The sequence below is a fragment of the Orcinus orca genome, chromosome 15 (assembly GCF_937001465.1).
Source record: "Orcinus orca chromosome 15, mOrcOrc1.1, whole genome shotgun sequence".
In the NCBI taxonomy this organism is placed as follows: Eukaryota; Metazoa; Chordata; class Mammalia; order Artiodactyla; family Delphinidae; genus Orcinus; species Orcinus orca.
Window position 1 is genome coordinate 23543815 of NC_064573.1, and position 12236 is coordinate 23556050.

Sequence of the window (12236 nt, forward strand, 5' to 3'; positions counted from 1 at the left end):
CATGCGTCAAAATGTTTTCTAAGTCAATAAGCAACAACAACAAAAAACCTAACAAGGGATTAAAAGATAAAGAACAATGTGCAGGTCCTTCACACACGTGTAGAAGTTGGAAGTTCTTCATGCCCAGAGTGGAGTTTATGGGTTTGGTAGTAATATACAAGCAACCCCTTCCCTTTGTGGGTACCATTATATACTTTCAAAGTACTTGTAGATCTGTTATATCACTTCTTAAAGCAGCCCAGTGAGGTAAAGAGGGTAGACCTTTTGGCAGTGATCTTTAGAATGTTGACAAGCTTCCCCTAAGCTACCACAAGGAGTGATCTCAGATATGGTAACGGTTCTTGTTGCCATTTTAGAAATGACAGAATTTGAACTTTTGGAATCGAGATTTTTTTGTTTGAAACTAGATAATCCTTTAGAATTTTACACAAACTGGCCTTTGCTGGTTGCACCGTCCTGATGTTGTTAACGTGTTCCTTTGGCCTCTGTACATCCTTTGAAAGGGTAGTAAAATTCAGAGGCTTGATTAGATTTAGGTTTGTTTGTTTGCTTGTTTGTTCTTAAAATCCAAGAACCCTTTATTGGTGGTGGTATGTATTCCCGTCAAGACGCACAGAATATTTAGGTGTCTTTTGGTGACGTCAGCAGCCGTTGCTTATGCCTAGATCTATTAATTCATCAGGAGTTACAAAATGGTGACGTTCTCATTCTATTTTTCCTCTTGCATTTTTCAGCTGGAATAAGTTTAGGAAGAGAAACTTCTCCTGGCCAGCTAGTTACGCTGATAGAGTTTACACAGGGAGGTTCGGATGGATGTCTGATTCCTTATCTACTGGTTGTCAGAGTAGTGAGTTGGTTCCCTGCCATCCTCTGAAAGGCTTTTCTCCCCTTTCTTATGAAAAGGTAAAAGCGAGGATTCATGTCTTTGTCTTTATCCTTTGATTTGACCTGGCTCTTTGAGATGTAAGAAGTTACCCACATGGGCGGCAGCTCCTGTCTGGTGGTGAGTAGTTTGGAGAGCTGGAAAAGGACTGCGAAACCAAGGGGAATGAACACAGACTCCGGACTCAGTTGTATCTGAATTTATACCTTGGTGTTGGCGCTTCCCAGCCGAGTGACCCTGGGCACACTGCTTACCCTTTCTGAGCCTAAGTTTCCCCGTAGGTATGAGGAAACTTGATAATGCCTCTCCCCTGGGATTCTTGTCTGGATTCGGGGAAACTAACGGGATCCCAGCCCAGGACCTAGCTTGTGATGGAGGCCTGGGAAACCATCATTTTTACCTGCATTTTAGGGAATACAGCACTCCTTGCCACTTTTCAAACAGAATAGGCTCCCTGAAGTCTGACAGTGGCTTGTCACATGGTGCCTTGAAGGATCAGGGCCCCCTTGGAAGTGGGTGCGGTGAAGCCTCTGCTGAGACGTTGAGGTTGGTGGATGCAGAGGGGCGTGAGTGATGACATAAACTCCTCGGATTAGTCATCTCTTGACGGTCGTTTCAGCTTGGCCAGGCTCCAGCCTCGCCCTGACCTTAGGGGCATGTTCCATGCTCCATGGTTCCCTTCAGAGCAACACAGTGTCCTGGGGTTACGCTTTCCCCACTTTCCTGCAGAGGTACACGCTGTATATGTGAGGTGTAGGTTGCTGTATACACTTTAAACCCTAAAAGAAAAAATATGTATTCATGACCCTAACATGAGATTTTAGGGACCTAAAGAGGCAAGTGACCTTCGAGGACAAGGACTTAAAATTCTTATTTCACAGGAAAGAAAACCAAAACCCAAGTTCATCTATGCTTCCATTCACTCAGATGTTTTGAATACCTGCTGTGTGCTAGGCACTGGGGTGAGTGCGGGAGGTCCCATGGGGAAGCACACGTGCGGACCCCGCTCTCACGGAGCCAGGGTGGTGTCTCGTGGAGATGGGGGTTAGGGAAACAAGGGGACGTGCAGAGTGAGGCCTGGGAGAGCATGTGGCGAGGGAGGTCCCCTCGCTTATGAGGCCAGGGTAGGCCTTCCTGAAGAAGCCACATTTGAGCTGAGACCAGAAAGAAGAGGTGGAGGGAGCATGGGCAGAGAGTGTTCCCAGCAGAGGGAACCATGTCTGTGAAACTTGGGGGGTGGGGGAGGAGGCAGAGAGAACACAGGTCTTTTGAGAAAGAAAAGCAAGTTCAGGATCATAAGAGGCTGGAGACAGAGGGCAAGAGTGATGAGAAGCCAGGCTGGGCTGGGTCCCTCAGGGCCTCCGAAATCGTGATCTGCTTTTAGCCTCTTTGTGCCTCAAATTTCCTGGACAGCTGAAAAGTTACAGTGGATATTTTTCAAGTGTTGTAACCACCTAAAAAGTAAACCTGTGAAAGGGGTTTCAGTATTAGTATGTTCATTACCAACCCATCAGCAATGTGATGTTTTATAGAAAGTGAATAATCACACAGTGAGACCAGTCATTTAGCCGCTTGTCTTTTAAATTATTGTCTCGTGTTTTGAACTGTGTCCCTGCTGCCTTGTAAGAAATAGTACCAAGAGGTTGATGGCTTCCTGATATGTCCTAGTGATGATGTGTGTGTTGGGGGGAGGGGGGCATTTGACATTTGGTCTCTTTCTAGGAAGTACCATTTAACAGTTGGGAATGACATTTGACATTTGATCAGTGGAGACCTGATCAAAGCGGATTAAGCCCCAGAAGATTCATTTTTCTCACAGAAAGTCTAGAGCTCTTGGGTGCTGGCATTGATTTAGTGGCTCGAGGATGTCAGAGCAGTGGTTTCTGTGATTCTCTAGACCTTTCCCTCATGGTCCCAAGGTGACTGCTGCAGCTGTAGCCATCACATGCACATTCCAGGTAGGAAAAGGAAGAAGAGAGGAAGGTCAATGGGGTGCACCTTCCAGCTGTTTAGTCCCCTTTAGAGGGACCATCAGTCAACTCATCACTCTCATTGGCCATCGTTAGGAGTAAGGGAAGCAGGAAAATGAAGTTGTTTTGTTTTCTTTTAGCTCGACCCATTGTCATCCTAATAGTAGAGAGGTTCTAGAAGGAAGGAAGAGGGCGGGAATAGAGGTGCCGCCATGAGCATACAGTCCTGAAATTTAAGAAAACCCGCCATGTTGTGCACACTTTTTGTTTGTTTTTTCTGCATAGGCCATTGGGAATGCTAAAACCACTCGCAATGACAACAGTAGCCGTTTCGGAAAGTACATTCAGATTGGCTTTGACAAGAGGTACCGCATCATTGGGGCCAACATGAGGACCTACCTTTTGGAGAAGTCCAGAGTGGTCTTTCAGGTGAGCCCTGTGACTGGACCTTCTTGTACTTTTTCCCATGGATTTTTACTCGCTCCATGTTCTGCTCCCTATGCCCAAAGAACATCTCATTGTTTGAACCTGGATTTGGATAGACTTGTTCTTTTGGTTTTCTTTTTTTTTCCATTAAGAAGTATTCATTTATAGGCATCAGACCTGAAAAATTTTTACTCAGTATTGATATGTTTCAGTGAGCATTTTTTTAATTTTTTTATTTTTAAATAAATAAATACCATGCATATACCATGCAAGCACAATATTTATCTATCTATTTATTAATTTATTTATTGGCTGCGCTGGGTCTTTGTCGCGGCACGTAGGCTTCTCTAGTTGTGGCCTGCGGGTTCAGTAGTTGAGGTGTGTGGGCTTAGTTGCCCCGAGGCATGTGGGATCTTAGTTCACTCCCTGACTAGGGAGTGAACCCACGTCCCCTGCATTAAAAGGTGGATTCTTAACCACTGGATCACCAGGGAAGTCCCAGGGCATTGATTTTAGATTCAGTCAACAAACATATATTGTTTGTTATGTGCTAGCCCTGTGCTAGTCACCAGAGATACAGTGAAGAATAAGACTGTTGTGTTCTTTGTGGACTTCGGAGTCTTGTGATCAGGGGAATGTCACGTAGGGTCTGTGGATTTCAACTTTCACCAGGAATCTTATTTGGTAAGTTATATTAAAAAAACAAAAAACCTACTTGACCACTTACTTCATTTCCTTTTCAAATAAATGGAGTTCTCGCTTCTCATGTGACTCAGTTCTTCTTTGCTCGCCTTTTGTTCCCTCCTTCCCAACTACTCTTTGGCCTCTTGGTGACCCTCTTCCTCCTCCACCCTGGCCTTCGGTGGTGGTCATTGCAGTTCACAACCCCCAGAGCGGTTCTCTCCACCTCCCAGGTTTGGTTGGACTACCCCACATCCTTCATTTCACTGCATCAGAGCAAGCAGCCTGCTGTGCTGGCCACGGCTCTGGCCAGACTCCCTGTGGGCTTTCCTCTTCCTTGCTGCCCTTGCTCAGGCCTCCTGAAGCCCCCGTCCCACCCACCACCACCACGACCACTCCGCCAGTTTAAGGCAGGTCTGGCCCCATTGTCCCCTGGAAGTCCTGTCTCAGTCGTGGACCTTTCCTGACCGCCCCAGCCTGACATGATGGGCAAGGGCATAGCTTTTACTTAGTTCCAAGCCTCCCAGAGGAGAAAGGGAGCTGCAGCAGGGAAGTGACGGTCAGCCCACCATGAGCCAGGCAGCTCGGTTATCTGAACAAGAGCTGATCCGCCGAGACGTCACTTGTGGGGTAGCAGTGATGCCCTATAGAGGAGGAAAAAGAAACATAAACTTGATTTATGTTCTGCATAAATCAAGAGGTAAAAGTCCTCTGGTTGGCAGAAGGCCCCGTAACGGTGAATGAAAAACCTGGAGGTGGGAATTGAAGGCGGCAGAGGCGTGGAGGAAAAGCCTTGACCTCTGTCACCCTGGAATTAGAATGGGCGAGGGGACAATCTTTGGGGTCCCTGCCCCTAACACTGCTTAACTGTTTTCCTCCTCCAGGCAGATGATGAGAGGAATTACCACATCTTTTACCAGCTCTGCGCGGCTGCCAATCTTCCGGAATTTAAAGAGCTCGCACTAAGTAAGTAAACGGGCTGCGTGCCCATCCTGGGGCTGGGCTGCTGCTGCCGCAGGTGGCGCATCTGGGGGCTCTGAGGGAGAAGGTGTGCGCGGCTCGGTGACCTCTGTCGCGGGTTCTTAGCTCTGCCTCACCTGTGGGCACAGTCCCACCCCTCTGTGAGTTTCACGCCCACAGGAAATGAGAGGATAAGAGGCTGGGGGTGGAACAGTGTTTTGCAGAGCACAAGTGAATTGACATGCATTATTATTTTGAAAAATATGTTTTCATTCTAGACGCCCTGAGAAATGTGTCTCAACCACGAGGATCTGGAGATTTAGCTAATGCGCATCACTTAATTGTGGTCGACGTGTTTTAAGTCATATTTAAGGACTGAGACAAAGAAAAAGAAGGAAGGGGGTGAGGATAAAGCAGGGTGTTGGCTCAAGGGGCATGTTGATAATCCTGGGAGGCCCCACAGAAGGTGAGAGAGGAACTTAAAGAGTTTAACTGGACCGCTGAGCCTCAGCTGGGCAGCAGTGCTCCAGTTCCTTGCAAGCAGGCGGGCAGCTTGCCCACATCCACCCTGCAGCCTGGAGGCCAGAGCGGAGCAGCCAGAGTGGGGTGCCAGGGGCATCCGTCAGCTTTTTGCTGCCATCAGGTAGGAAGACAGCCTTTCAATGGGTCCCAGTCACCCTCCGTTTCTGTTATTGTTGTCTGCTAAGGTGCCTGGAGACTGTTGACTTGGAGCTAGTGGAGTTGAGAGCCAGGACAGAGCAAGAAGGACGAGCAGGCTTTAGTTCCTGACACCGTAGTGTAGTAGCCCCGCCCCTCGGGCCTGGAGCCTTCCCCGTTCTGTGTGCGCAGCCCTATCTTGGAATATGGACTGAGTCCTGCCGCTGAGTCCTCCAAGCCACCTGCTGGTGGGTGCGTGTGGTGAGGGCACGCCTCGGGGCCGTGCAGCTCCCCTGTCTCTGGCCTGTCATCTGTATTTTGGGGAGGTGTGGGTAGGTCCAGTGCTAGCAGATGGTGTACAGAGCTGGGTGTCTAGACAGAGGTTGGTTGGCTGTTGTGCAACTGTAAGAGAAGTAGACTTCTGAGGCTCTACTGTCCCAGAGCCAAATCCTCACCATCTTAGGACCCATCACCAGATCCAGCTCTGCCCACTCCAGCCTGTGCTCCCAGTAGGTAAAATACATCAGGTGGTTCAAACCTCGGTCTGCCCTCCTCACTCTCCGCTTTACTTGCATATGGAGTCTGGCAGCACTCAGTGCCTGTGCCCTGCAGCTTAGTACTGGCTCCTCCGTTCATTCATTAAGCCTCCTGCAGGCAAATTAGGCCCTGGGGATGTAGTGTTGAACCAGATGTGCGTCCTGCCCTTGCTTCGCTTACAGTTACAGTAGGGAGTGAGAAGGCTGTGCTGAGGCGAAGCGCAGTTGTGGTGGGTCAGAAGCTGCTCAGGGAAGTCGTGTTAAATGGGGTCCCAAAGGAGGAAGCCTTGGATGGTACACGTTAGGCTGGTCTTGTGCTGTCCTCTAGCTGTTCCGTGCTTGCAGGTCTGATTCTCCCCAGTGAAGTCGTAAACTCCTCGGACAAGGAGTGAATGTTACAAGCCTTGTTTGATGGGCACTGCCCTGAGCTGGCAGCTTGGGGCTCTCGTGCTGGCTTACAGTCCCAAGGGACCAGGAAGGCAGGCCACGTTAAGGGCCACTGCCATCCTCCCCCCTCCTTCCACAGGCCCAGCTGGACTTCTCAGGGCCAACCTGCGGGAGTTGAAAACTTTTTTCTTAGGGTCAGTTTTATAGAAAATGAACGAATGCTGGTAAGATACATCTGGCTGTATTTGGACTATTTTATCCCAAATGTAACTTTCAGGTAATAGGAAAGAAATCTTCCTCCCCACTCCCCCACTTACAGGAGTGCATTGAGGAGAAAAATGACTTTTCCTTACTCCGTGTTTCAGCAAGGTGCAGGCTCCTTGGGCCTCTGGCTGGAGCCGTTGAAAACTACCCGATTGGATCCATTTCTTGCATTCTTACCCGCGTGTGCCCTCTGAGAGCATCTTGGAGTGAAGTGAAGAGCCTTTGATAAGCTCTCATGCTCAGGCATGAGGCTGTCTTCTGCCTTGTGGATGGATGGGCTGTGAGCCCTGAAGCTTGACATTTATAGTTCCACAGATAACCCTGGTTGAATGGATGGAAACATCAAATAAATGAAGGACTAGCCAGCGACTTCTAGTGAATATTCAGACCTGCCTCCCCTCCTTCCCTCTTTTCTTCTCCTAAACTGTGCTGTTCAAATGCACAGAAATCTCTGTAAGACCCCTTGGCCCTGCAGGAATTTTGTGCACTTGTCTTGAGAATGAAGTGGACAGATGTGCATACAGCCCCACTTTCCTCTGCCCTGTGGTTGGTGGTCTGTTGCATTAAAATGACCTTGGGATGAGATTTAAAAAAATAATACAGTGAATAGTGTGTTAGAGTGTGAATAAATGATGGTAAAAAGAGGTGTAATGGACCATATTCCCTTAAATGCAGCCTTCACGTAATGAGGAATAAATCCTTTCTTCTTTTTCATTTCCGTAGCTGCATAGATACAGTTTTATAACCACCCTCTCTTGCCTTGCACAAGTCAGAGTACAGCCTCCCCAGGTGAAGTGCAAACCCTGGGCCGTGGCCTTGATGGTCCATTGCTCTAATCACTGGCTTCACAACCCTTCTGTACACTAGTCTGATCCAGTGAGCCAGTTAACAGGGGATTTTGTGATGTGTATCTCCTTGGGAATTCTAAGTAAAGAGAGAGACCCAAACTGGAGGACAAGAGACCCCTCTCTGGGATGGGATGATTGGCTTCATGGGCCTAAAAGGAGAGCTGAGATCCAGGCAGGCAAAGCAAATAGGGGAAGAGTGACTGCATCCTGTTGGGATGTCTGTCTTATTAAGAGGGTCTGGGAGTGATGTTAACAGAGGTGATTGTAGCCTTAAAGCAGATGGAAAGGAGATGATTATTTTGATTGGATTCAAATCATTCAGTAGAGAATGCTGTGATTGGCTGGGGTGGCCCCTGCAGTGATGAACCCGAGCAGGAAGAAGTTACTCTGCTGGACCTGTGAGTTTGGGAACTCAAAGCAGGGAAGGGTGGGGAGGTCTGTTTCACTCAGAACATCAGGCATTGGGGCCCTGGCCTTTGACAATGAAAGGTCTTTGATGCTGAAAAGGCCTCCTTCCCTCCAATATGAAAGCTGTGTTCTTTTTGGAGTCTCAGGTGACTCTAATGTATCAACTGATACTTTTGATTACGATGTAGGTTGTATTTATGGCTAAGTCATGGGATGTCATAGATAACCATCTCCTTAATTGGGTGATCAAGGAATGGGCTCACAGGCCTGGCCAAACCCTGGGTGAGCCTGGGAAACCCCTTAAAGCCCTATGGTGCTCAGTTTGCCTGTCTGAAAAATGGGAGTAAGTATACACTTGGCCTTTCATATCTGCAGGTTCTGCATCTGTGGATTCAACCAACTGAAATTCGATCCATGGTTGTGGAGGGCTGACTGTACTGTACCATTTTATACAAGAGACTTGAGCATCTGTGAATGTTGGTATCTGTTGGGGGGGGGGGTGTCCTAGACCCAACTCCCTGTGCATGCAGAGGGACGACTGTATTCAGTCGTCTTCATGTGGACACAGTAAAACATCGTCAAATGAGGTGTTTTGAAAGGTGAGTGTAAAGGGAAGGAAAGAATTGATGCTTTTATTAAACGCTTGAAGCTGTCACATTACTCTGTGCCGGAGCTTCCAGGGTGATTAGATATGGAAGGTCCAAATATGCCATCTTCCACAAAGACCTGATGTCTTGCTTCATCAGAATTCGCTTCTGCTGTGGCTGGGAGTGAGCTCAGGGCCAAAGTCCTTCGTCTCCCAGTTCAGCTGCCTGCAGTCATCAGAGTGGGTTGAAGTCACTCCTCCAGGAAGCCTTCCCTCATAAAACATGACCAGTATTCTGCTGTTCATTCCCATGTGCAGTGTTGCCTGTTGGTTGTGTGTGAGACTGGGGTTTGGGGCTGAGTTCTGCCACTTCCTAGCTGGGCCTGGTATCGTGGACTTGAGCGGTGGGAGGAATTGGCGGAACAGTGCAGTGTGGCTTGGAGCATAGGATCAAGGTGAGAAGTGGGAGAGACCAGGAAGGAGACGTCTGCAGGGCCATTGACGGCATGAACAGGGGTAGAGCTGAGGAATGACAGGAAGGAAGCCGGTGTATCTGGGACATAGAGGTGGGGATGGAAGGACTAGGTGTGAGTCTGGAGTAGTCGGAGGAGGCCGCTTCACAAAAGGTCCGGGAGGCCCTTCTAGGGTGTTTGACTTTTGCCTTGAGGGCAGTGGAACAGGAGGGTGTCTCCAAAGGGCTTTAAGTAGGGAGTGGTGTGATCAGGGTTACCAGAAGTTTAAAGGAGGACTTAGAAAGGACAGGAGCAGAAGCAGGGAGAAAGGCTTAGAGTCTTTTGCAACAGTCCCCAGACAACAGATGCTGGACAGGTCAGACCCTGGATAGTGGCAGTCAGGATGGAGGAAGGAAAGAGACTCAAGAAATTCTTCGGAGATCAAATCGGGAGGACAAAGTGTTGAAGGAGGGCTGGGAGTTGCAATGAAGCTGCATCTAAGCATGTGTAGCTGAAAGTAAAGAGAGAGACCCAAACTGGAGGACAAGAGACCCATCATAATCACAACCGTATGTGCCCAGGTCAAGAGAAAATCATTTAACTGGTGTTTTCAGGGGAGGAGGGAGAACAGCTAGTGTCCAGTTTTGGCATCTTATCAAAATCAAACATTTTACACTTAGAAATGCCAAGCATTGGACAGAATTGTACCACACAAAGGCATTATAGTTTGTGGAAAGTTGAAGTGATTTTCGAGGGTGATTTTGATGACGTACAATTGTTACCTTAAATGCTGGCTCTCAAGCCTTGTAGTTCAGATACTCCCCAGGGCTCGTTGCACTTTTGCCCTCTGCTGAGGGTGGCTCTGAATTCTATGACGGAACCTGGGCCCCTCCTCGCTAGTCATCCCCAGGCTGTTAGCAGAGGCCTGACTGAAGAGGAAGTAAGCCAGGGGATGAGAGTCTCAGCCTATGTTTGTACACGTGCTTAAATAGCTCAAGGTGCCCCAACGTTTAAAACAAACAAATCGTGTCTCTCTGGGCACGTCGTTGCCCCTCATGTGTCAAACGAGGTTGTCAGACTAAGATTATTGATGGTCATGGAAGTCTGGTTCTAGGGTGGGTGTACATTTTACTGTGTCTATCAGAGCCTTTTAAAAAACAAGTCTGTGGTGAATGCTCCTGTAACTTGAACTTGTGGTGACTTTTATGTTCCCTTGCTTTTCACATATCAGTTTTAACACAAATGCAACAACAGGCTCTATCACTGTGTTGTACTTTTCTGTCTTTTGTTACTCAGTTTTCTCTCCCACTTGCCTTTGTCAGTAAAGATGATATTTGAAAGAGTTCCACATCCAGCTGGGAATAAACTCTGGCCCGGGTCAGCTTGCTCAGGGAGTGGCCATCCTCGTGGGGCATGGTCTGTGGTGAACCTGGGGATGAAGCGTCCCTCCCATGCCTGATGCCTCACCTCCTTTCCCACCGCAGCCTGTGCCGAGGACTTCTTCTATACGTCACAGGGAGGAGACACGTCCATCGAGGGTGTAGATGATGCTGAGGACTTTGAGAAGACTCGACAAGCCTTCACGCTCCTTGGTAAGGAACTTGGGAATGGGGAGAAAGGCCCAGAGGGTTGATCGCGTGGAGAAAAAGCATGGCAGTGTCCCGCTCTGCTTGCCAACCTTCGTGAGCTGGTGGGGAAGCCCTCTTGCTCTTGGTGAATATTTTCATACTCTTATTCCATCCCAACCCTTGGGCTCCAAAGCTTCTGGCATGGAACTTTGGTGCCCTTTCTTAACAATAGGATTTGAGAGTTGATCTCTGAGGCATTGCCAAGTACTCCTTTTCACTCCCTCAGGGCATTGACACCAATGGATGAAAGCCAAGAAGGGCCGTGTCTTTTTGTGTTGAGGGTCTGAGGCAGTGTGTTCTAGCAGAAGGAACATGCCTTAGGGACTGAAACCACCCATGTTCCACAGTCAGGGTCTCCAAGTGGGAAACAAACTGCAGGGGTCTAGTAGCTCTGCCATACATGCAGTGTTATTTCTGTTGTTGCTGTTTCCATATAGAACTTAGCAGTGGAATCTATAAATCAAGATCCCTCTGTCCTTCTGGGTCATATAAGACAGTAGAGCTGGAGAAAACTGCCCCTTTCCCCGGCCAGTTTTGGGGGAAAAGAGCCCCCAAGTGGTAAAGTGGAAGGCAGTCTGTGCTTAACTGGCAAATTGAAGTGGTAAATTCCTGGGACCTGCAGCCAGAAAAGGGGAAGCTTGGGAAGTTAGCCTGAAATCCGCAAAGTGGCTCCGGGGGAACTGGTGCTTTTCCCAGCCCTTCCCTGACAGACATTTGGCTTCTGAGTCATGTGACCAACCCAGAGCAGCATTTCTTAGGTTCTTTGGGAATCAGGGAGGTTTCATCCAATGTCCAAATAAAGCATGGCCAAACAGGACACGCGCTGATCTCCATATGGGGAGAAAGTCAGGACTGCATGTGCTGAAATCTGAGTGCTGTTCACTTCTCTGGATAACTGGTGGATAGATGTGGTTTGCCTTTTGTACCCATGAGACAGAAACTGCACTGGTTATTCCAAAAGAGAAAAAATACTATAATTGTTAACAAGAGCAGTAGTAGATGATTAACTATAAATAAGAGGATTTTAGGGGTCTAGAAATAGTGGGCGTAAAAGAGCTGTCTTGAGGGAGAGGAGGAACAGCCGGTACAGGAGCTGCTGACTAGGAGAGCCCCCCACGCCAGGCTGAGATTGCGGACACTTCTAGGAGGCTGTGGCTGCCCCAAGGTCAGGAAGCCCTCTGGTGGTAAAGGAACCTGCCAGAGGGTGCCGGCCATCCCTGGTCCGTGTAAGCAGCCTGTAGTGCCCTGGGGTGTGGTGGAGCCAGAACTTCTCAGACGCAGCTGCTAATGGGGGAGCGTGGCCTGAAGACACAGCTGGAGCTCACCTGGCGGGTGGCTGGGCTCCCAAGATGAATACTGATGACTGTGGAGGACCAGAGCCAGGGATGGAAATGGCTTCCTGCTGCTCTCGCCTTGTGAAGTCCTTGCAGTGCCCTCTCTTGACCAAGTGTGACGTGCCACCCGCAGGCCAAGGGGAAATGTTTACAGGGTCTAGCACCGGTGTGACACAGCAGGGCAAAGGAGGGCAGATTTGAAGCTGAGAGACGATA

At 48.7% G+C, this 12236-nt stretch overlaps 1 protein-coding gene across 4 annotated transcripts in view; it reads left to right on the plus strand.

Moving 5' to 3' along the window:
- MYO5B (myosin VB) overlaps window positions 1–12236 on the plus strand; it is a 387779-nt gene that overhangs the window by 223092 nt on the left and 152451 nt on the right. For all 4 annotated transcript variants that reach the window (XM_033421389.2, XM_033421388.2, XM_049697846.1 and 1 more), the window contains 3 exons: window positions 3139–3282; window positions 4845–4926; window positions 10543–10650. In XM_033421389.2, the coding sequence (XP_033277280.1) occupies window positions 3139–3282; window positions 4845–4926; window positions 10543–10650 (334 nt within the window). The remainder of the gene's footprint in view (window positions 1–3138; window positions 3283–4844; window positions 4927–10542; window positions 10651–12236) is intronic.